This window comes from Kryptolebias marmoratus, linkage group LG19 (genome assembly GCF_001649575.2).
Source record: "Kryptolebias marmoratus isolate JLee-2015 linkage group LG19, ASM164957v2, whole genome shotgun sequence".
Lineage (NCBI taxonomy): Eukaryota > Metazoa > Chordata > Actinopteri > Cyprinodontiformes > Rivulidae > Kryptolebias > Kryptolebias marmoratus.
In genome coordinates this window covers 7,745,565-7,769,622 of record NC_051448.1, presented here as the reverse complement: position 1 = coordinate 7,769,622, position 24,058 = coordinate 7,745,565, and the positions used below count along the sequence as shown (strand labels likewise).

The following is a 24,058-nucleotide window of genomic DNA, read 5'->3' as shown; positions in this document are numbered from 1 at the left end:
GAATCACCCTAACGGATCTTTACATTATTCCTTTGAACCTCGTTGTTTCAGGGTGCTTGACTTTGGCCTGAAAGACTGGAGTTGGTCGTTGGATGATGATGATGATGATGGTGATGATAATAATGATATGTTCTTCTGAAAGAAGGAGGAGGAGAGGGTAACTCGACCTCTGCATGAGATCTGTGTGACGTTTGGAGGTGTTAGTGTCACCTGAAGCATGTTTCTATCTGGTTCCTTAAACAATTAAAGGCCTAGCATACCTTGAAGGAATGCATATCACCCACTGGGAGATGAGATATTTTGCTAACACACCAACAGGGCTGCAACTAACAGTTAATCCTAAAGTTTTAAGCAAAAATAGCGTCCAATGTGTAGTGCTCGGGATGATGCTCAGCTACTACCTCATCAGATTTATAGCCCTTTATAGCCCTTTTTGTGTTAAGGGTTAATTAGCTCTGGTGTCCATCTTTAATTGCGTTGATTCCAAAAGTTAATCAGTTTGCAGATGTTCATCCAATAATTACTTACAGAGAGTTTCATTAAAATCCGTCCAGTGGTTCAGGACATATTTTGCTAACAGACAGGCAGAGCTGACTCCAGTGGGCGAGAATGAAACCTGTACTATTAGGAAGTTCCAGGGCCGTCTTGAGCTGCAAGTTTGGATGTTCCGATCACATTTATGTAGATTTTGTTCCATTTAAACAGCCAATATCTGCTGTGACAAAAAACCACAAAGCAGTAAAATTGCAAACACGCAGCCGGAGCTCGTTCGTGCGTTTTTTCCTTCCCTTTTCTGCATCTTTAGTGCCGCCGTGTGTGGATGCATACAGAGAAGCGTCCCTGTTTAATATGTGTGGATTTTGTGTGGGCGTGCCTTTGAATTCCTGCCACCCCGTTGGTCGTATCCCAGGTTTTCACATCCTCTCTGTTTGTTTCCCTCTCTCTCTTCACAGTTAACCCCGGCAGGATTTTCATTCGTGTGGATTAATGATTCTCGTCTGGAAGCAGTTGCCTACGCATGATACTTGCTCACAGAAGTAGGACTGACAAACATAAATAAATAAATAAATAAATAGAAGCAGAAACACCACGGACTGAAACACTCAGACTGTTGTCATGAAAACTGGGACTGTTTTTAGTGGGGTTTTTTTTTTTTAAAACAAGAAGGTGACCGACACAGTCTTCATATTGAAACTGCCTCATTTTAAAAGAATCTTTGAACTCAATTAGGTTTGTTTTTTCAATTTTGGGCATGTGTGTAAATAGAAGAAAGGAATTTGTGTATTGTCACTCAAAGTACAGCTGATAGTACATGATTGTTTTATTTTTATGCTTACAGAAGAGGCACATTAAGCAGCAAACAAGTGTCCTGTAAATGTATGAATACTGTTTTTAACTCATTTTGAGCCTTTATCACCTGAACTTGTTTTATTACACTAAATATATCCATCACAACATTACTGAATAATGTGAAATGTATTTTCTTCCTGCCGTTCAAAAGAAAAGTTATACAAGATTTGATTATTTTTGAAATCTAATATTCAGTATTTTCTGTGGGAGAAACATTAAAACGTGTGGAAAATGAGTTTGTGTAACATTGTGTTGACTTTAAAGCCTCCATAGTCCTGTTTGAGGATAATGTGAAGACTGGACTAAAATATGTAGTCAGCTAGTGTCTAAAATTTAAAGAAAATATTAAAGATTTTTGAGTTTTTGACAGAAGACAAACTCTTCTGCTAACTTCACATGATTGTTTTTTCAGCAAAAGTATTATCGCTCGTTACCGAGGTGGCAGAAGGTTACAGAATAAAACTTTCCAAACTTAATTCTGAGGCCGTTCAAGGAGCTATCTACAACAGGTAAGATATTAATTGTTTGTAACATTTCCACAGACCCCCACTTCAAAAGATCTGACTTATTGCTTTAATTGTACCACTAAAAAGTCATAACAGGGATGACAGAATCATTGACAGAGAAATATTGCAGGTACAGTCCGTTCTGCTCCTTCCTGTCGATAATCTGACTGCTGAGTGTTTTAGGAGAGTTTAAAATTTACCAGAATATTTCTGTGTCTATATCTCACAGCTGCATGTGGAATGAGTGGGTTTGACTGAAATAAATCTTTCCGAACCGCCTAAAGCCAACTGGCTCTTATCGTACATTATGTAATGGTTCATCGTGTTGCCTGGATGCTAAAATCACAAGAGGTCTCGATCCATTCTGTGGTTAAATTACAAATGGAGGAAATCGGCTGTGCTCACGTCTCAGGTGACATTCAGCCTCCTCCTCCACCTCAACACGATGTCTCTTTTATTGAATTTCAGTAAAATATGTTGTCTTATTCATTGGTTATAAATACAGCACGGTATTAGTTACAAGTTATTGTCTATATATGTACAAACTTTCTCAATTTTTAACTCATTTTCAACTACATTTCAGCGGTGGCGGCCATCTTGATTCAGGTTGACTCCTAAAGTTAATCAGTTGTAGACGCACATCCAGTGATTATTTTCTGAAAGTTTAACTAAAACGTGTTCAATTATTTATGTGTTCAAACAAATGAACATGCATAGATACAGGCAAAAACATTATATATTATATATACAACACTAAAAAGTACAACATGAAAATCATTGTCTGTTTAATTTTACAAACAGTAGCAAAACACGCAGGAAAAGCTATAATCACTAATTACAAAATAAACAGATTGTCACTGTTTTCACTAAATTTATCAATTTTTTTAAAAAGCTACATATTGAAAAGAACAAACTACAAAACACAACATTTCCCAAAATGGGAAAATCCAAAAGGGCATTGGACCAAAGATAAGCACATCAAAACACAAACAGAAATGTTGAAATATTCGAATGTCTGAACCCAAGGACATGTGGTTTATATCAGGGCATACAGAGTTCCGGTTTTATGTTGTTTTTTTTGTTTTTTTATCTCTGCTGAGCAAGAAGAAAGTTGTCTTATCAGTTTTTTGGGGTTTTAAAATGCTAATCATGTAAAGATTTAAGTGTAGAGTTTACAGCTGAGTTATAAATTCCATCACATCTGTAAAAATCAGGCTCAGATTTAGTTTTTTGTTTGCTTTGTGGGAGCGACTTTTGACGTTTTGTACTTTCCCCGCGTGTTCGAGTCGGTCTGTTGCAACCTTGCGTCCTTGACAAACGACTGTGCTGCGTCGGGTCGTTGTTTACACGATAAGCAACGATTAGATCCGAGGATTCTTCCCCCTAAATGACATTAATTTGCAAGTTACTGAATCAGCCATTCAGTCGGGCTGATACTCATCTGGACAGCAGCAGTAAGTGTGTCTTTGTGACTCAACATTATGTGCATGAATGTGGAAAAGTTGCTCCTCTGCGCAAATTTGTTTCGTTTTGCCGAATGTCGTATTCAGTTCTTTGTTCTTCCTTTTTGTTCTGTTTCAGAAATGAAGTCCTGTTGTGTCCTAGCTTGTCTCTTATTGACATTTCTGCCACGGCACCCTCTGCTGCCCAGCTTTGTGTAAATGCCACCCGGGAGGAACAGAGGTCGTCTGTAGCGAGGTCCCCCTCGCAGAGTTCCCCACCGAGGGTCTCCCAGAGAACGCCACCATCCTGACGGTCCAGTTCACCAACATCACCGCCGTCTCCGAACACCATCTCCGTGCCACCCCGCTGCTGCAGGAGCTCCACCTGTCCGGAAACCGCCTGCAGAGCCTCTCCTCTGACCTCCTCAGGGCCGTCCCTCACCTGCACACGTTGGACCTGACGGGAAACAGGCTGAGGGACCTGCCCGCGGGCGTCTTCATCCACGCCTCGCTCCGTTACTTGGTCCTGAAGAATAACCTCTTCAAACACCTGGATGCAGAGTGGCTTCCCGCCAACAGCAGCCTGACCTGGTTGGACTTATCTGAGAACCATTTAACTGCCGTCCCAGCAGGTTTGCTTCAGAGGTCGCCTCACCTGGAGAGCCTTGACCTCTCCAACAACCGTCTGGAGAAGGTGTCTGCTAACTCTCTCGACCCGCTGACCAAGCTGGAGCGGCTGAACCTGCAGAACAACAAGCTGCACGCTTTGGATGAATCTGCATTCTGGAGGCTGCGGAACCTCACTTCTCTGTTCCTCGCTCTGAACGAGATCGCCGAGCTTCCGCAGAAACTGTTTCGGGGCCCGAGCCAGCTCCGGCACCTGAGTCTGGAGAACAACCGGCTGCAACACATCCCCGAAGGTCTGCTGGAGCCGCTGCTCTCACTGGAGGAGCAGGGGCTGGACCTGACCTCCAACCCTCTGCTGTGTGATGGGGCAGCGGAGTACCTTTGGAGGTGGCTTCAGAAGAACAAGGAGAAGGTTTTCCTGGCAGATTCCCTCCTGTGTGCAGGTCCTCCGCCTCTGACGGGACGACCAGTGATGTCTCTAACAGAAAATGAACTCAACAAACATTCCTACATCTGAACAGATGCATGAATAAATTTAATACAAGCAGTTTCAGATCTCTGTTTGCTTTTTTGCGTTAAAAAATTCAAAATGTTGGGGAAATGTATTCTTCCTTTTTTTTTCAAGATTTAGGTAAAAGGATCAATAATATCGCCATGTTTAGCAGAAATATAAGAAACAAAAAGAAAACACCTGTGCTTTGCTTCAGCTCTGCTGGAATTAAAATATTAAATAAATACTTTGTTGTCATGGGTATTTCAGATATTAGTGAACAGCTGCATTTTAGCTCATTTTCAAGCATTTAGACATCTTATTATATTTAATGTTGGCTTTAAAGAGAAATATTTTAACAGTTACTTCATACCAACCAATCCAAACCACCTTGTTCTTGTTCCTGTCGTTTTTTGTTAATAAAATTGAATTCTTTAAACTCTAAATAGCTATCACCTGCCGTTAAAAGCCAAGACAGCACAATAATATTTTGTTTATGTGTGTGTCTGTCTGTTAGTTAAATAAATCTCATGAACTGCTAGACAAACCTCAATGAATCTGTGGATTAACATCTGCAACTGATTAACTTAAGATGGCCGCCACAGCCAACTGACCTTAGAAAACATAAAAGTGGCTGTGACTCAGCCAGTCTTACAGATATTAAACTAAAATTTGGTGTGGTGGTACTTTGAGTGCAGCACATTGCACAACGTGTTTGCTTAAATCCTGTTAGAGTCAACCCTTTCTGTCTGTTAGCGAAATATCTCATGAACCACTCGATGAATTTGAATAAGAGTCACAGAAAGTAATGGTTGGGTTTTTACCTCTACAACGTTTGGAGTTAACCCATTTCATGATGGCTACTACAGCTAATCAACTGTAGAATATGCAAAAATTACCATCAATCTGTCAGTTTTACACTTAATGAGCTAAAACTTAGCATAGCCGCAGCTGACAACACAGGGTTTGACCAAAACGGCTACAAGCCTGGCATGAAATGCTTCTTTTTTAGTTTGTTTTGAACTTTGACCCTTCTGAGCAGCTTTATAACAATTAAATTACTGTTTATTGTTGAACTGTGTGGACTTTTTTTTGTGATACCTTCACTGATTTCCTCTTTGTTGTTTACATCTGTTTTTTGCCCTCAATGCAACTTTAACTAAACATTTGCTCTTTCAAACTTTCCTGATAACATAAACTTATGTATCTACTGTATCTCCATTTCTACCCAGTTATTAAATAGTTAAATGCTTTAAGTGGCGTGCCATTACCACTATTGATTTGGTATTGAAACATCATCTGAATCATTTATGTGCGGTGGTGTTAAACTCTCAGAGAGTACAGAAAACAGCAACTCTCCGGCTGCTTTATTTGCTCACTTTTGTTTGCCTCTTGCAACATTTCGTCCTGACTTACTGAAATTCGCTCGGCCTTCCCGTCACAAACAAGTGACTCCGCTGTGCCTTTCAGGTAGGAACACATTTATGCACACCGTTTTCACAATTAGGTGTTATTATCTGTGAGTCATATGTATTTTTTGGGCTGTTTTTTTTTTATTTTTTCTTAGCTGCAAAGATGAGGCTCCTGCTGCTCCTCACTTTCACAGCACTGGCTGAGTTCGATTACAGGAGAAGTGCTCTCTCCTGTCCGGATCGGTGCCACTGCCTTTTAACGCCTCTGGGCGCTGAGGTGGTGTGCGGCCGAGGAGGCCTGAAGCGTTTCCCCGCATCTGGCTTACCACCCAACACCACGGCGTTGTGCATTCAAAACGCAAACGTCAGCGTGGTCACAGCCGCTCACCTGAGTGCTGTGCCCCATTTGAGCGAGCTGCAGCTGTATCACGCCAACCTGCTGAACCTTTCTTCGGAGCTGCTGGTTGGCGTGCCCCACCTGAACGTGCTGGACCTGACGGGAAACCAGCTGCTTCATCTGCCTCCGAAGGTCTTCAGCCACAGCTCGCTCCAAAGCCTGGTGCTGAAAAACAACCGGTTTGAGAAAGCAGACGCAGCGTGGTTTTCTGACAACAGCAGCCTCACCTGGCTGGACTTGTCTGGGAACCGTCTAACCAGCATCCCGGCCCCTCTGCTCCAGAAACTGCCTCACCTTGTGGCCCTGGACCTGGACGATAACAACCTGCAGGAGTTACAGGGTGACACTTTCAAGGGCCTGCGCCAGCTGGAGACACTAAACCTCGCCGGGAACAAGTTATCCACCCTGAAGCCCCAAACCTTTGCCCACAACCTCAAACTGAGGCGCCTGTATCTGCAGGAGAATCAGCTCCAGGACCTGCCGGCGAACCTCCTGCACGGCCTCCGGCACCTCGAACTTCTGCTGCTCGGTCAGAACCAGTTGCTTCACCTCCCAGCAGGTCTGCTGCATGGGATAAACCCCTCTCTTCAGATAGCTATGTCGGGGAACCCGTGGAAGTGTGACAGGAAGATGGAGTATCTGTGGAAATGGCTCCAAACCCATCCTGACAACGTCCTCTTTCTGGAGGAGGTGATGTGTGATGGCCCAGAGGCTCTGAAACATCAACAAGTTTCATCTTTAACTGACAGACAGCTTGATAGAAAATCACAATAAACATTCACATAATGATGGAGCTTAAGGAAAGTGCATATTTTACACTTTTTCCTTAAATGCTTAAGTGTTGATAGCTAATCCACTGTCTACATGTTGCTTTCCTATGATTTCTTCATATTTTGTATACTGTCCAGCCATCCGAGCGGCATTAGGACGTTGCTGATGAGTAAAGGGTCAAAAATGTCTTACATGCAGGGGTGGAAATTAGCACCCGCCACCGGCCAAATGCGGGTAAATATTTGAAGTGGCGGGTGAATTTGATCAACACACACGCCACTGTGGCGGGTTGGCAATTTGAACAGAAAAGGTGTTATTTGTCCTCTTGACATATAGGGGGCAGCAATGTGCTCGAGTTGCTGCTGTTACGTCGAGCCGCGTTCCCCCATCAGATACGGTTTCCCCTGCGTCTCCGTAAATAATGACTTATCTATTAACAGAATTGTTTAGAGGGGCAAATATTTCTCATTAAAAAAACAAAAAAACATCATTCTTTTAAAAATAAAATGTGCTATTAATATCATAATACTATTAATATCATAATACAGAGGAATAAACACAGTTAAGGAGTTGTTGGTAAATTGTTTTTGTCCTGTGTTTTAGAGGGGAAACAGATTATTTCAGACGGCTGAAATATTTGGTTCCCCCTGGTAACTTTTGCAAGAAAAGAACAAATGTCTCCAAATTCACAGGACTTGTTGAGAGAGGAATAAACAGTTAAAGAAGAAATGCTATAAAAGCTTTGATTTCAGATATCCTGCAGATACAATCGTCGGACGTTTCGCTAACTTTGCCAGTCTCCAAATGAAAAACTCAGAAGTGTGAAAAAGGTCTATAGATCACAGGGTAAGGGTTATAAAACAAATTGTTTGAACTGCCATAAAAATTTTAAGACTGAAGTTGTTTTAAGATGGCAAAGATCCACTCTGACCAGCTGTTAGTTGGTCAAAATTGTCAGATTTAAACTTTTTTTTTTCCAAACTGAGGTTCAGAGATCCATCTGCATCAGGTAAGATATTAACTGTTCATACCCTGATTATATTAATCCTTATCTGTTAAATGAGTCTTAAGCTTGAAATGAACAGATTTGATGTTAAATTGTTCTCTTATTGTTGCTGATGCTGCGTGTTAAAATATATTTCTGAATGAGAAACAGAAAATCCAAACGAGGCGTGATTAAAAAAAACGTGGAGAACTGCAGCAAAATAAAGCTCTTGTGAGTTTCCTACACAGAAAAGCGGCTCTAGCTCCGCTGGTTGCATCACAGATTGCTGCATTGTTTCAGTCGTGCCCTTTTGTTTTTAATGATGTGCTGCATGTGGGTTGGTGTGTGTGGGCAACGAAACGGCTGAGTCTTGAAGCTGACCTCTTCTGGATGTGTTTAAATATCGCTCTCTCTTTCTCTTTTCTTCAGCTATTTCTTTCTCATACTGTATTTGTTTTTAACGTCAGTGGGCCCACACACTCCCGTCCTTAAGCCCTGATCACGGCGAAGTGCACCAGACTGTAATTTATTACTCATATGAAATATGAAGCGCTGCGGCCTCAACGTGGTGTTACTTAAGAAAATTAAATCTTGCTCATCGATGTTACCTGACAGGAAGAAACATCTTGATATATGTCTCTCTCGTTGCATCTCTCTGAATTGTATCCTGAAGGTTAAAGGTTAAGGAAGTGAGCTGAATGGTTTAAATCCAAATTGTCTTTTATTAGAATGGCCTTCAGGTTTGAGCCTTTGTTTTTTGGGGGGGTGTGGAGAGTGAGCGCTGCTGCAGTTTGCCTCAGACATTTTACCTCCGTGTGCTCCTGCAAACCTGCAGGCCTGGACATTTGTTACCGGGGCGTCAGCGTTAAGTTTCAGGGATGAATGGGACTGATTAGTATGGAGGAATGGTGCCTGCTGTCTGGCACGCTGCCACTTTGTGTCTGCTAATGATGACTGACTAACGCTGAAATCTGAAAGGTCAGCAGCAAGGTTTTTCACACGCTGGAAAACGGCCGTAGCCTTTCTGAATTAGTGTTGTACAAATAAAGACGAGATCGTTTCTGATAGCTGCTCATTAGCACAGATTAGAGAGTTTAATGCACAACATTAAGTATGGAAAAATCTTCCTTTTATTGAGCTCTGAGAGTAAAATCTACTTTTTGTTTTATTCCTGTACAATTATAAATATTGAAAAGAGTTTCTTCAGCACCCACCAGTTAACTGAAACATCATGTTTTACTCCAAAATGAGCAGACTTGGTGGAAAAAAGGGGGGGAACAAGTTAATCTGGTTTAGACTTTCAAAGGATGATGATTGATGGAAGCTAAATTAAGTAATTTATTAGTTATCAAAATGATTTCAATTATAGGCTTAACATTCCTTGTAAGAAAGCATCTTACCCACCGGTACTGCACATTATCCAGACAGATAGATAAACGAAGATGCACACACACTGAGTTTTTAAAAAAAAACTGCTTCCTTTTCATTAACAGAACTACTGATCGAAGGAACACCAGACCAGAGACGGTGAACTACAGCCAGATGAAACTTTTGTTCTGCCTCTGCACCGACTCTTTTACTCTTCGTCTTGCTCGTGTCTTTGTTCCTTCTCGCCTTTTAACATTCAGCTGAAACAAGAAAAGAGGTTGTTAGACTCATTAAAAGCCTTTCCTCCAGGTGGGTGAGAAAAGTCACTTGGCGGCTGCTTTTAGAAACTTGAGGTCATTAACCGTGCAAGCACTTATAAAACATTCTCCCCTCAGCCTTTTTATCTTGTAACCCAAGTCCATGCCGGTCCAGAACCACCTCGTATTGTAGCTCCTACTGAAGGTGATTGTGAAGAAAAAAAAACAAACATGACCCCATGCTTTGGCCTGCATCATTTCTCATAATCGTTCCCAGGTTTCAGCCATCTCATAAATCATCACTTTATTGACAACACACGAGGGAGGAAATGTGTTGTTGTTGTCTTTGTGCGTTATCTAATGATTGGCTGAGAGGACCGAGGTCGCTCACCCCGCTCTGTGACCGGCTCTTGGAAATGGCCTCCCGTGCTCTCCAGGGAAATGGGCTATTAGGAGGCTATTTTGTAGACGGACGTTGAGTTTTAACAATTTGCCACAAACTCTGGCTATTTTCCTGCAGGAATAAAGTGCTTCTGGAGTCTGCTTCAGTCTTCAAAAACAACAAAATAAAAAAGAATACGTGACAGAAACATGCACTGCCAACAGTGATAGAGAAAAAGGATAAAGGTGTTTAAAAAATTAACTTTACGCCTGTTGTTTGACTTAGAAATTATTTTTATCGGCTGAAAATGCAGTGATTATAAGTGTGGGAGGAGGGTTAGAATTATAATAGAAGAACTCAACAAATTTATTTCATGTTTGTCACATTTTAGGTCTGCTGTTTTTATCCTGCTAGTTTTATGTTTTTTAGAGTTTGGTAATTTTTTACTTTAACGTTTTGACATTTTGAAGTGGCGTTCTGTGGAAAGGTTATGATCAATGAATATCTAACCTGTTGTAGGTAGCTCTTTGAACAGACTCAGTTTGGAGAGACAAAATTTATATTTGACCAGATAGGTGGCCAGTCCAAATGGGTCTCTTCAAAAGTGTTTTTCTTCTGTTTTAAAACAACTCCAGTCTCAAAAATTGGATTGTGGTGTACGCAACAGTATTTTATCTTTTTTTTTTTTGCCATTTATTTCACATCATATGGTAACAATTCTGACGGAGAATCCATTAGCCTTTTCAAAAAATACAGAAATTTTACACCCCCTTCAATTTCTTTTGACAGATCTGTACAACGCACATCCAGTCTTTGTAATCAGGATTTGATGTAAGGTGCTGTGTACAATCGGTACAGCTTTAAACTAATATCCCCGTGAGATGCTATCGCTGAGCTCTTTGTGTGTTAGACTCTATAATTTTCTTTCCAAGAGCCGTCAGATTGATTTCCACATCGTCACGCATCTGCGATCACCCACAGAGACCCGTGCAGGCGACAGAGAAGTCCAAAAGAGTTTAATTACCTGCAGGCACAAAGGCAACAACAAAACCTTTACCCGCAGCTTGATGTCTCTCCATAATGACTCCTTTACTGTAGGTTTCCATATCTGTTCGCTGTTTTATCACTCTGTTTGTGTGTGTCATCGGCTCCCTTCACCTTTCCGCAGTGCACCTGTTGTTGGAGTGATTAGAGCGGCGTCACGCCGAGGTTCCTGCAGCTACTGAAACTTGTTCACAGCACGTAAAAACAAGGCTACTGAGAGGTATTGCGTGTCACTGACGGGCTCCAGGAGGAGGTCAGTCCGGCTGTTTCTGGGGTCAGGATTACATCAAACAGATATAACTTCAGTGAGTTGAAACATTCATGTTCAGCTCATTGACTCGTGGTCACATTTCTGAACATGACAACAACAATGTCTGATTTAAACTGAAATAAGGAGTTTAAAGACAAAATTTGAAGTCTGAATCCTTTGATTAATCTTCCCATTAATAAAAATTACAGTTATGTAGTTTGGGAAATATTCTTACAGACTTTCTCATAAAAAGTTACTAAAAAGACAGATGTTAGAGGACAGCCCAGAGTCTGTTTTTTTAACACAGCATTCATAATGTGTCTAAAACGTGCTCGTTTCCTTTTAAAGAGTCAGCTGAGACGGAACCAAATCAAGTCCATTACCAATAAACATGTCAACGTTTTACAATGTTGACCATTATTGGCCAGAGTTGTGACTCAGCATCCTGCCATTTTTTAATACGTCCACAAATCTTGTTCATATCATCTAATTAAGGCTTTTTAAGACAACACATATCCTATTTATTCATTTTGCATTTTAGAACACACATATTTATATTTAGTAGTTTTATTTGGGTACCATTATATATTTTAGGACATTTAAAAAACCCTTAGGCAGCTGCCGTTTCTCCTTTTCACCAGAGTTTATGTGAAATGTAACCACCTGCTTTTGGTCTGCAATGATATTTTATGATCTGTTATGAGCTGGATCAAACTCTAATCCCAACTAATTGTATTTCCTATCAAGAATACAGTTTTCAAATGTTTATTTCATTTAATAAGAGAAAAGAGCTATCCGAACCGGTTCGGCTCTATGTGAAAAATCAGTTTCAGGAAAGAGTCGTGTTACTGCAAACACTTGACTGAAGTTGTTTCCATTGAGTGTGACACAAACAGCTATTAGGCTTAGTAATAGTATTTCATTTAATAAATGAAATCATCATTTAAAAACTGCATTTTGTGTTTGCTCATGTCTGATATTACCATTTAATTGATGATCTGGAACGTATAAATGTGGCTAAAATAAAACAAAAGCAGAAGAAATCTATAAGTTGTTGAATACTTTTTCACAGCACTGTAACAACAAATGCTTTTTTCCTTATTTAACCTTTAATCTGTTGTTCTTGAGTATTTGCAGCTGCCTTCGTTTCAACGCCTGAAACTCTTATTTGACATTTTTGCACATAATTTCACTTTTTTCTATGAAGTAAAACTCAAAGGTTTCCTGAGCCTAGAATCAACCCCCTGAGTGGGAATTTATCAGGGGGGTTTAATAACACTTTTATCTAGTTCTAAACCCATTCCTGTGCATTAACGTTGAGTTGCAATAACCCAAGGCTGAACATTTTCATACTGCAGAGCCTTCAGAGTTTGACACATGAAAAATGCATGTTGGAGATAAATCTCATACCACAAAGAATGCATGAATCAGTTTCTTTTTCTCGCACTAAATATTAATTCTGTAACTTGCAGGCCTGAACTAATGGTAGTCACTGAAGTGGACCACTGCAGGACAGCAATTGGCTTTATAAAACTTCATTTTCTCTGAACGGGGTGGCAGATCATCAGCGAGGAGGTCAGATTTATCAACTTTAGTAACGCGAGGCCAATTTCCATGATTAGATGTTCACACATTCATCAGCAACAGTGACACAGGCCTGCTACAACATTGCAAAGTAATTGAAATGTATTGTTGGTGCGCTGTTTTCAAAGTGTTCCCTGTCGTTGAAGGGTATGAACAAAGCGACCGGGACAAAAGAAAAGAGCAGCTCGTGTCGGACCGACAGCGGTCTTGGCAGGCTGCAGGATGCTGGAAAGCTCCTGCTTTTATGTTGCTGTTTATAAAGTTCTAATTAAATGCATTTACTTAAAAAAAAAAAAAAAGAAAAAGCAAAGAGTGGATTGATTTTTCCATAAACCGAGGCGGCTTTAACAAGCTCTGGCTTTGAACATGGTTTTTGAAGCAGTCCATTCTCACAAGGAACAAAGCAGTCAGCACAACAGTACAAGACAAGCCAAACACTGCAGTGCAACGAAAAGGGAGGAATATTATTAATACATGTGTCAAGAGTCCGATTTTTAACTCATATTTGCTTAATAAGAGTGTGGTTTGTTCCAAAGGACTCTGCAATGTCAGCTAATTGAAAGTAAGGCAGAGATGTTAATATTAATATTAATATTAAGCCCAGAGTGGGATGAATTTTTACATTTACAGCTCAACAGTTTCCTGTGAGTTAAGATGACAAAATAACCTTTGGCTCTTCATTGTTCATGAAGTATGGTGCCCAAGGACGAAGGAGATGTGCATATTGTAGATAACTACAAACAGAACCTCTAGTTTTTGGCTCCCGTCGGAACTTTTCGCTTATTTCTTCTTCAGTCAGTTCTCCAGACTGCAAAGTTCATTTTATGGTCATTACTGGAGCTGAGAGACCAAAGTGACTCCAGCAGCCTTCTGCCTTCAGGAACTTCCTTCTCCTCCTGGGGCAAATCCTCCGTCCAAGGCTACGCCAGCAGGGAGACGTGTGCTGCGTTCGTTTTACCTTTGATCTGGGATCGACATTACCTTCAGCTTAATCGTGTTCCAGCTGCAAGAAAACCAGCAGGATGTCTTGTTATGCTCCGTAACCAGGCTGAGTACTGTTAGCATTACAAGCTGATATAACAAGGATTTTTTTTAGCATTTTATACATTCAGATAGTGTAGCAAAGTGTTTCCTAATACAGTAGGGTAAAGTTCTCTGTGTATGACTGATTTAATGGGATTCAAACCGACAGAAGTGAAAACAACAAGCTTATTCCCGCAGCTATCACAGCTTTTCATGCTCATGTTGGACTTTAGGATTATTAGGCTTGGTCACACGGGCCTTCGACTTTCACCGTGGGGTGTTCTCATTGATTTTTCCAAATTGGAACTCCTATTTATGAGTTAAGAGTCCAAACAGAACCATCAGTAATCCTTGTGTTATATCCCAGGTTGGCTCCAAAACCTTAACATTCATGGCTGAAGGAAAAGCACCAATTATAGAACAACAAGTAGCACTCCTTGAAGGACTGCGCCCGCAGCCCGCCTCTTTGCACGTCACAGCCGTAAGCAAAGACCTCGTGCCATCTGTTAGCACTTAGACTATGCGTTGGGGATGACTCTCAGATACTACCACAGAAGGTTTTAGCTCATTATCTGTAAAATGGACTGAGTTACAGCCATTTTTGTGTTTGCTAAGGTCGACTAGCTGTAGCAGCCATGTTGAATTGGGTTGACTCCGAAAGTTAATCAGTTGTACATCGAAGGATCACATGGACAATCACTACATATGATCACCTTCCTTTCATGGCAGTGGACGACAAAAATCCCTCAGGCTTTGGCAGGAGAGTGGAGCTATTGTGACTAAGTGGTAACAAAGTACGTCTGCAAATTTCTGCCATAAAAATGGATGATTAGAAACACTTAAATGCCAAATAACTCTGTGTATACCTATCTTACAGCCAACTTGAGGGCTCTGTAGTGACAAACACACTGGATTTACACCATCTGTTTGAGGAGAATGACTCTCTCAGCCAGAAAACTCAAACTTTCTCACAGGAAGAGAGAAGTCTCATCATGGATGTTTTCACAGCGTCAGGAGCACATCTCCTCCTTTGAAAGTCCGCCTTCGCTGTGATGGCCTGAAACCACTCAGTCTCTGCTTCACATAAAAGACGCTGTAAAAGCCCCTCGGTTAACCAGAACAAATTAGACCATAATTTGCCAGAAAGAACCTCTAGGTACAAAGCCTGCACTCAGACTGAGTTAATGACTCAACGCTCCTTTTTCTTTCCTTTTTCGACGTTTTCGTGTGGGGGAATTTTCCGGAAACTTTAGATTTACCGGCCTGTTGAGGATATTTGGAACGTCAGTCACAGTTTTGTCTCTTCAGCTCTGGGGTCTCCAAGCATAAATGTGTCGTTTAATTCACGGGAACAAAAAAAAATGAGAGAAAGAAAATGTGACAAGCTGCTTCTGTCATGGTATCAGTGTGCTCATAATTACCCCCCACATTCCCTAGCAGGTGTCTTCATGCAGAATTTAAGTGTTTACAAAACCTCATTCAGCTCTCTGCAGGAGTGTTGCGCATTAAAACTGCAGAGAGAAAAGCATATTCCATATTCCTTATTGTGCATAGAAAGCTGTGTTTCTATTCAGTTGTTATCCATTCGGTCCATTATGGTTGATCACAGCATTCTGTTGTTGGTCCTAAAGGTGCCGTTCAGTCGTGATTTAAACCTTATTTGTCTGATCGGTCTTCTTTTTCTGTACCCATGGGGGAACAATCCTCCTCTTCAGCCTTTCAAGGATCCATTTTTGGGTCCAATTCTGTTTTCCGTATACGGTTTATGCTGCCTTTGGGATCAGTATTCAGGAAGTACAATCATTTCTTCCACTGTTTTGCTCCTGACATCCAAATTTACCTTCCTTTTAAAACCGATGTCTCTGCCGCACTGTAGTTTCTGTTTATGTGTCTACATGATGTCAGAGACTGGTTAACACAGAACTTCCTCACCCTAAATGAAGACAAGACTGAAATGATTGGATTTGGAACCCGTAACCTTTTGAACAAGTTCATTAAAAACCTTGGTTCTCTTCCATGGTCTTTTCAAATTAAAAAAGCAACTATCCTCAGTTGTGATGACCAGTTTTTATGTTATGTCCAGCTGCCAATCTTACATTCCTCCAAAAGACCTTGAAAAACCTCTTCATCACCTACAATTAGCCCAAATTGCTGCTGCACATCACTTTGGTTTCAGCAGGTTTACACCGGCTCCCTGTTCATCTTTGGATTGATTTTTAGGATTCTGCTACTTCCTTTGAAGGTTTTAAATGGTTTGGCAGCCAATTATTTAACTGAATTGACTTTTAAAACTCCAAAAGGACCACCCAGTCAGACGCTCTTTGGGCAGCTGAGGTCAAAGTGAAGATGCAGAGGGGATCAGGTTTTTGTCAGACTCTGGAACAACCTGGCCCTCGACATTCACAGAGTTTTTAGTCTTTTAAATCCCGCTTTAAAACTCACCTCTTTACGTTGCTTTTAATACAAGTTCTGTCTGAGTCCCAGGCCTTTTATGTTGTGGTGTTTCTGATCTATTTCATTGCATTGGCTTTGACTGTCTTGTATTTATTTTATTGGTTGTTTTTCTTGCTTGCTTTTAACCAACACGAAGCCCTTTGGTTGAACTTGTTGTGTTTAAAGGTGCTGTAGAAATAAAGATTGACATTGACGGCATCAGTACTCCAACAATAAATAAATCGTACCAACAAACAGCGAAAAAGAGGCGCTTCAGCGTTTAGGTTAAAGATTAGGTGTCATCTGCAAAGAGTGTGGAAAAGTACACTCATCCCAACCTCTATAAGAGGATATAACACACGGAGCGTTCTGCAGGGTCTGAGTGTTAAGAGCGATCAGGTTTAGAGGCGGAAAAAAGAGAACTGTGAATCCTTTTCACAGACGGGTTTAGTGGGTTCAGAGCGTCTTCCCATTCTTCTTTTTCTCTAAGGTCATATTTAATCTGCGCAATTATTTTCATGCAGCTCTCTGCCTGAACTGAAGTGCTTCGGAGTGCACCTACGCAGGATTTAAAGCGTTCCTCGCTTCAAAAAAATAAATAATAAAAGCTCTGCTCGCAGCAACACTTGAGGAACGTTTTTTTTTTTTTTTTTTTTTTTCTTCCCTCCTCTTTGGAGTCTGACATCAGGGAGATTACCTTAGTCTGTTTCTGGCAGCTGAAAATATCTCATGAATGAAGACGCTGCTCTGAGGGCTGTTGGGCCGCAGCATTCTGCACAGATTCACTCAGATGCCTGAGGCTGAAACTTCAACTGGAAACGTGCCTGCAACTGTTTAGAGACATAAATGTCCACCATCCATGGTCTCTGAGTCCTTATTGGACTTTATGTGTCTGTCCATCTGTATGCTGGGGTTTCCCTATTTTTAGAAAGGGACAGGTGTTGACACTCCCTCCCCGTAAAGGTCGGAGGGAGAAGGAAAACGGGAGAGCTCTGTCTGTTGGGTGAAACTCAACACCGCCAACATCAACGCTCAACAATCGATGCTGAGGCTCAGCTGGACGCGACATGTTGAGATTTAGGAGTCACACCGAAACGCACACAAACCTTATCTTTCTGTGTGTGTGTTCATAGACTCGGTGTGTTTATTTGCAGAAACCTGTAAGTTCACAAAGCGGCGTGGTACTGACCCAACGCCACATGCATTCACCGTTAATTACTCCTCTCAGTCTTCTTTGCATGAAGCTGTCAATGAACATGTTAATAATGTAAAAAAAAACACTGAATTAGAGTCAAAGAAAGGCATTTTTTAAATATAGTTTCACATTTTAAAGAGTCTACGTCTTCACCGTCCACTTTACTTACCAGATCTTTGTAACTAAACTGATTTGTTTCACTAAAAATTATTGTCTGGGATTTACAAACTATATGTTTGTTCATTTCAAAGTAACAATCATTTGTAAACTGTTTTGGTGAAAGAAGAAATGAGTCAGATAACAGGCTGCAGTGCTTAATAAGTGAAAATACTGCCTTTTTTTCCATATAGATTTGCGTAAAAATAAGTCCAGAAAGACTAAAATCTAAAATAAGGAAAATAATCTTCCTAATCTACATTTGAATCAAAGTTTTCTAAGAGGTGTGTCTTCAGAAATAATCGTTAGTTTTATTACTTTTATTATTTTCTTTGAAATTGATTGTTTTTCTCTACCGGCAGCCTTATCACAAGGAAATCCCTTCATATAATGTGTGGCCTCATTGTGAAGCTTGGGGATTCCATTTTGAAACATAGCACTGGAATAACATCACTCCAGACCAATAAAAATCGAGTTTTCAAACACTTTCTTAAACAAGACGGACTCGTTGCCAGGCCGGGTGGTAAATCTCCAAATCTCAACAAACTACGTATCATTTTAAAGCTTTTCAGATGGACAATTTGAAAACAATAATAACTCTGTTTAGAAAAATTCCTCGTTGTGACTCATTTTGCCAGCACAGGTCACAATTTTGTTTAATGGCTTATCTTTAACGCCCACCGAGTGCTGCAGATGAGCGACTCGTGGGCGTAAAAACCTGGTGATTAGTCGGCAGATCACTGCAGGCCACTTTGGAGTACATCTCACACGACTGTGGCTCAATGGGCGAAGGGGTGTGTGTGTGTCTGTGTGTGTGTGTTTGTTTGTGTGAGAGTAAATCATTTGGGTAGGTAGGCGGCTGGAGGGAGGAGGAGGAGGGATGTTTGGACACGGCAATGCAGGCGAGCGTGTCTGCGACTCTAAATTTAAACTTGCACGTGTTTTGTTTTGCATGTGCGTCTGTTGAGGGGGGGGGGGACACATTGTTAGAACAACACACGCCTTTGACATTCCTGCTTCACCTGTCAGAGAGGACAAAGACCCTCTTCTCGGGCTGTGACGTGTGGGGGATCTGCTGCTGGCCAGCAGAGATAGCAGACCTGCTTGAGTGGGTGAACAGGCTGCACAGTCCTCCCTGTCCAGGAAGGACCAGGGACAGTTGGAGGTTCGATTCCACCACATGTCAAAATGTCCCTGGGCAAGACTCTGAACCCCTCATTGCCTCCGATGTGCCCCCCTCGGCGTATGAATATGATCTAAAGCACTGATTAGACTCTATCGAATGACTTATTCAGATTAGCTTTGCAGAAATGTCGAGTGTTGTATGAATGTGTGTGGATGGCTAAATGAGGGCACAGATTGTGTTGTGAAGCGCTTTGAGTGGTCTGGTTGGCTAGAAGGGAGCTATATACGTACAGTCCATTTACCATCTTTGTGTTCTTCCTTTCAGGCTGTGTGAGCTGTGGAGAAAATGCCTGAAGACGTGACTGAGCTGAATGAGTCCTGTCTCTCTAATCTGACAGGTTGGGACAGTGACTGATGCACAAAACGCCAGTAAGACAGGATCAAAGTTAGCCGGGTCATTCATTCATTCATCTCCTCCAGCACACTAATTCACAATTAGTGTGGTGACAACCATCATATACTGTCTCTGCACAGCATTTGCATTTGAAACCAAAAGAAGCTGATTTTGATTTTCACAAGGCTGCAAAGGAGCACAGTCTCGCCGTGTGACAGGTCAGACATTAAAGCGTCCCCTGCTGAGCCGACTAATTGTTCCAACGACTTTTCTGTCTGTGCAGCAGGTTCCACATCACTCAGGCTGATGGCGTGGGAGTTGAGACGTTTTCAAAAGTGTGAAAAACTCTGAATGTTGCACGCATTCGTGCCGGTTTGGAGTTAAACCTGCGGGCACTGAGCGGGAAAGAAAACAAACCGCAGGACGCTTTCAGGTTTTTATCACATAAGGCGAGTTAGGACATACTTTCCTCACAGATCTTTTCAGTTTTTCAATGTTTTCCTGTTTGTAATTACTTCAACATACTTTCACCTACCTCAGCCATTCAGGACATTATGACTTTTAGTTTTTGCTAATTTATATTCTTTAAAATATTTGACTTTAGTTACTATTTTTTTTCCCCTCATGAAATGCACTGAACTCTCTTCAAATCCTTCAGACTTTGTGCCCAGCACATTTGCTGTCTCCTCATGCTCCCTTTTGTCACCGTATACGTTTGTTTTCCTCCTCCAGAACTTCGGTTGCTGATCACCAGGCGGGAGGGCGCTGCTGCGACATCAGAACCCGTCATCGAAACGTGTCCTGCTGCAAACGGGAGCTTCCGAGGCCCCAGAACGAGCACAGTAATAAAAGGAAATCAGGCAAAATGACACAGCTGCGTTCGAGTTCCTGCGTGTGGATCTTTATGTCTGATGTAGCCTCACATTTACACAGTGTTAGTTACAGAAAGCACAGAAGCACAAAAAAGAAACCAGGAGCCCTCGGGGTTGGTTGGATAACTGCAACACTAACTTCACTGGAATCATACCACAGGTTTATTACACTCTCATGTTGATGTTTGCTCTCTGTCACTGGATTTCACTGTTTTTGTTTTCTTTTTTTCTTTAAGAAGCTGCCCGTCTTTGAGTAGAAACGTTCATACATAAGAATAAGAAGCTACAGAGAGATCTACAGTATAAGTGTGAAATTTGGGGATGGAGGTGTTACGTCACGTGAGCAAACCGAACCCCACAGGACGCAGAGCCACTGCGCAAAATCGCACACAGAATGTCCAGTAATTGACAAACGAGGTCTTGTTATCCCCCGCTGCCAGAGGCAAAGGCGGGCGACAGTGTTTTTACCCGTGTGTGTGTGTTGTATGTTAAATATCTCATGAACCGCTGCACAAATTTGAATGAAACTCTCAGAGAGGAATCATTGGATGAATATTTACAACTGACAGACTGTTGGATACACCCCTATTCAAGATGTCATTCTCAATACATATTCTGAGTATCAACACATCAACATCTGGCTGTGGATCCTGTCATAAAAGGCGAGGGGCATATGCATTCCTTCAAGCAGTGCTTTCATGATTAGTCTGGTGTCTTTTTTGTTGTTGTTGTTGTTGTGTCCTCTCTCAGCTCAGGCAAGTTTGTATTTCAGTTTATGAGGCAAAATATTCGGTGGCCTCGGCTGTGCTCTCAAAGCTCGTCTCCATGGTGGGGGTCTGCATGCTGGCCCCTCCCCTGGGAGCCTTCATTAGAGGTAAGAAGGCGTCGCTGTGGCAGGAGGAGCTCACGGAGTGGTCCCAAACCCGCGCGCCGGAGCCGCACACGTGCCCCTGGCGCCCCGGCGAGTCTTCCAGCTCGCCCTGGCCGGTGCGCAGCGCCATCAGCTCGATCTCGTGCTTGGCCGCGGTCTCCAGCACCTGCTGCTTGTTGTAAAACAGCACAAAGTTGTTGATGATGGGGTGGATGGGCAGCGCTATGGCGATGACCCCGCACAGAAAGCTGATGGCCGCGTTGCACCGGCCTAAAGTGGTTTTGGGGTACACGTCCCCGTAGCCCACTGTAGTCATGGTGATCACAGCCCACCAGAACGACTGCGGGATGCTGGTGAACAGGGTCTCCGGGTGGTTCTGCTCCATGGTGTAGCCCAGAGCGGAGAAGAGGAAGACCCCCACTCCCATGTACATGAGGAGCAGCCCGAGCTCCTTCAGGCTGCTCTTCAGGGCCGCCGTGAGGGTCTGGAGTCCGGAGGAGTGGCGCGCCAGCTTGAAAATGCGCGCAATGCGCATTATGCGTAAAGCCTGGATGGCCTGCTGCACGTTGGCCAGCTCCATCACTCCCGCGCCGAAGGAGGTGAGGGTCAGCACCACGAAGAAGGGCATGATGGCCATGAAGTCGATGATGTTCATGAAGGACAGGACGAACTTGATTTTGTTCGGGGAGGAGACCAGGCGGAGGAGGTACTCGATGGTGAACCAGCCGATGCACACCGTCTCGATGACCTCCAGGGTCGGGTGCTCCGTCAGGTTCCCCTCCGAGTCCTCCACCTGCAGGTCGGGGATGGTGCCCACGCACATCACCACGGAGGAGATGAGGATGAAGACGAATGAGAGTATGGCGACGACGTGCGCAGAGAGCGAGGACTCCGGCTTCTCCATCAGCCTCCAGAGGGACACCTGGAAGCGCTGCCAGCCTCCTGCGCCCGGTTCTCCCTCTCGATCCACCAGAATGGTTCGGACTCTCTCGGCGATCTCCGCCAGTTCGTCCTCCACCTCCTTCAAGTGGCTTTTGCAGCAGTCGTCAAGAAAATCCGAGCCGATCTTCCAGAAGTCCATCTCCTTCATGAAGCACATTGGGCAGATGCCTCTTTTCATGTGGATCTCTCCGTAATAATACAACTCGATTACGCACTTGAACGCCTCGGGGTCCCTGTCGAAATAAAACTCCCCGGTGTCCGGGTCGTAGTCGTCGCACAGCGAGGAGATTTCTTCGGGGGACTTGAGGGCGCAGTCCACCAGCTCCGCCAGCCGGGTGTCCGGGTAGCGGCTCAACACGTCGCCGTGCAGCACCTGCTTCACCCCGCCGATGTTCACCACGACCTCCGCCTCCTCGCTGGCTTCAGAGGCGTTACAGTCCGCGTACCGGCTCCTCTGGATCCCCCACATCTTCTGACGAGCCCCCGGCCGCAGAGCAGCCCCGGAGAACGACAACAGAAAATAAAAATTTCAAAATTCCGCAGAAGCGTCAACAGGCAAAGTGGACTTAAGTCAAACAGCGCCAGGCTTCCCGGAAACCGTCTAAACTCCGAGTTTCAGGAGGAGAAAATAAAAGTAAAGATGTTTTCTCAGACGTGACTGCAGCATGAAGTCCTCCCTTTGGCAGCGAACAGTGCGCCTGTGCGCTCCCAGAAAGTTGGCATTGAAGTGCGCCTGTTTGTCGAGTTAGCCACATGCAGGCGGACACTTCCGGTCAGGCGCTTCAAAATAAAACGCGCTTTGGCGGTTAAGGAAATGCAAGAAAATAGTGAATCCTCATATGTGGATGGCAATAAAGTAAACAAATGTGTAAGTGAAGATTTGATATGGTCATCCTTTCTTTAAAAATATGTACTTCATGACATGTCGATGAAGTTATTATAAGTTATTTTGCTAACAGACAGAGTTGACTCCAAATAGTAAATAACAAAGTGTCACACAAGGATCAATCTGTTAGCGCTCAGAATGTGTTACAGATCAGCCTCAGCTACTACCACACCAAATTTTAGGTCGATATCTGTAAAACTGACTGAACTACTTTTTGTTTTGTGTTGCAGCTTGGCTGTGGCCGCCATCTTGAATAGGATCGACTCCAAAAGTTAATCAGAAGTAGACGTACTTTCAATGGTTATTTCCTGAGGGTTTAATTCAAATCTGTTCTGTGGTTCATGAGATATTTTGCTAACATGGTGGACTCCAAATTAATGGTGAAATTCCTTGCAACCATATTTTGTTTTTTTTTAACATCAGCTGGCTGTGGCAGAAATTCTAATTAAGGTTAACTTAAAAAGGTAATGAGTTGTAGGTGTACAACCAATAATTACTTTTTGCAAGTTTCAATAAAAGTCATATAGTACAGCAGTTCATGAGATATTTCGCTGACAGACAGACACCTGAACACATGGTTAAAAATGGTTCAAAACATCATCACCTGCCTTTTGCATTCTGCAGTCTAGAGAATGAATCTATGTTTATGTGACCAGGAGATGGCAGGGGTCTTTTTGAAGGTTACAAGATGCACCAGAACACAGACTGAACAGTGCACAATATTTTATTAAACAATCTCTTTAAAACATTCTGTTAAAAACAATACGAGACTTCAGGCTCACTACTCGAAAGGTAGCAAAAGGGATGGACAAGTTCAATTATTCTAACAAAGAAATAAAACATGCCATGCAAACAAAGTTAGTAAAACCAAACAAAAAAAAACATTAGTAACTTCACTCAACCAAATACAAACCGTAAAAAAAACACTTCAAACAATAGAACAATTGTTGTCATCCAGTCCAAATGCCCTTCGATGGGGCCAGAGAAGTAACGCCACGCCCCCACAGTCTGCCCGACCAGCGACAGGTCCAGCTGAGAGCGACCCAAACACACGGCTGCAAGACAAGACAGCAGAGCGTCCAAAGCACTGCAGCTCCAAACACAATCGGCGCCCAGGGGTGGAAACACAGCCTAACCCGGGAGGGAGCGGGTCAGCAGGTGAGGACCGGATAGAAGCCGCACGCCACAACAACCTCCAGCCGGCAACGTCAGCAAGTGACAGATCTAGACGAGTCGACCAAACACCGACCAACAAATAGCTGCTGATTGTAGCCACAGTGGGAGAAACAAATACAC

At 42.7% G+C, this 24,058-nt stretch overlaps 4 protein-coding genes across 8 annotated transcripts in view; 3 read left to right on the top strand and 1 right to left on the bottom strand.

Annotated features, from left to right (window-relative positions):
- LOC108233468 (rho-associated protein kinase 2-like) overlaps positions 1-1,585 on the top strand; it is a 37,034-nt gene extending 35,449 nt beyond the window's left edge. For 3 of the 5 annotated variants that reach the window (XM_037981533.1, XM_037981532.1, XM_037981534.1), the window contains 2 exons: positions 52-157; positions 954-1,585. In XM_037981533.1, coding sequence (XP_037837461.1) covers positions 52-139 — 88 coding nt within the window. In that variant the 3' untranslated portion in view covers positions 140-157; positions 954-1,585. The remainder of the gene's footprint in view (positions 1-51; positions 158-953) is intronic. The other 2 variants (XR_005234508.1, XM_017411971.3) reach the window with 1 other exon arrangement.
- Positions 1,586-1,734: 149 nt separating this feature from the next.
- Positions 1,735-5,488, top strand: LOC108233402 (leucine-rich alpha-2-glycoprotein-like). Its single transcript, XM_017411829.3, is given in 2 exon segments — positions 1,735-3,474; positions 3,476-5,488. Coding segments are annotated over 2 exon segments (1,104 nt in total). The 5' UTR covers positions 1,735-3,337; the 3' UTR covers positions 4,443-5,488.
- A 230-nt stretch (positions 5,489-5,718) lies between these two features.
- On the top strand, positions 5,719-7,312 carry LOC108233416 (leucine-rich alpha-2-glycoprotein-like). The gene is made up of 2 exons (XM_017411843.3): positions 5,719-5,885; positions 5,983-7,312. Exons 1-2 carry the CDS (start codon positions 5,726-5,728, stop codon positions 6,996-6,998), a joined length of 1,176 nt encoding a protein of 391 aa, XP_017267332.2. The 5' UTR covers positions 5,719-5,725; the 3' UTR covers positions 6,999-7,312.
- A 12,763-nt stretch (positions 7,313-20,075) lies between these two features.
- Positions 20,076-22,678, bottom strand: LOC108233391 (potassium voltage-gated channel subfamily F member 1-like). Its single transcript, XM_017411815.3, has one exon. The coding sequence runs from the start codon at positions 22,343-22,345 to the stop codon at positions 20,837-20,839; it is 1,509 nt and encodes a 502-aa protein (XP_017267304.1). The 5' UTR covers positions 22,346-22,678; the 3' UTR covers positions 20,076-20,836.
- Between the last annotated feature and the right edge of the window lie 1,380 nt (positions 22,679-24,058).

What these genes read in the sequence shown, in the direction of transcription:
- LOC108233416 (XM_017411843.3), top strand. Translation starts at nt 5,726, where the DNA reads ATGTGCGGTGGTGTTAAACTCTCAGAGAGTACAGAAAACAGCAACTCT. An exon ending in GACTCCGCTGTGCCTTTCAG is followed by an intron (nt 5,886 to 5,982) that starts GTAGGAACACAT and finishes ATTTTTTCTTAG; the next exon opens with CTGCAAAGATGAGGCTCCTG.
- LOC108233391 (XM_017411815.3), bottom strand. Translation starts at nt 22,345, where the DNA reads ATGTGGGGGATCCAGAGGAGCCGGTACGCGGACTGTAACGCCTCTGAA.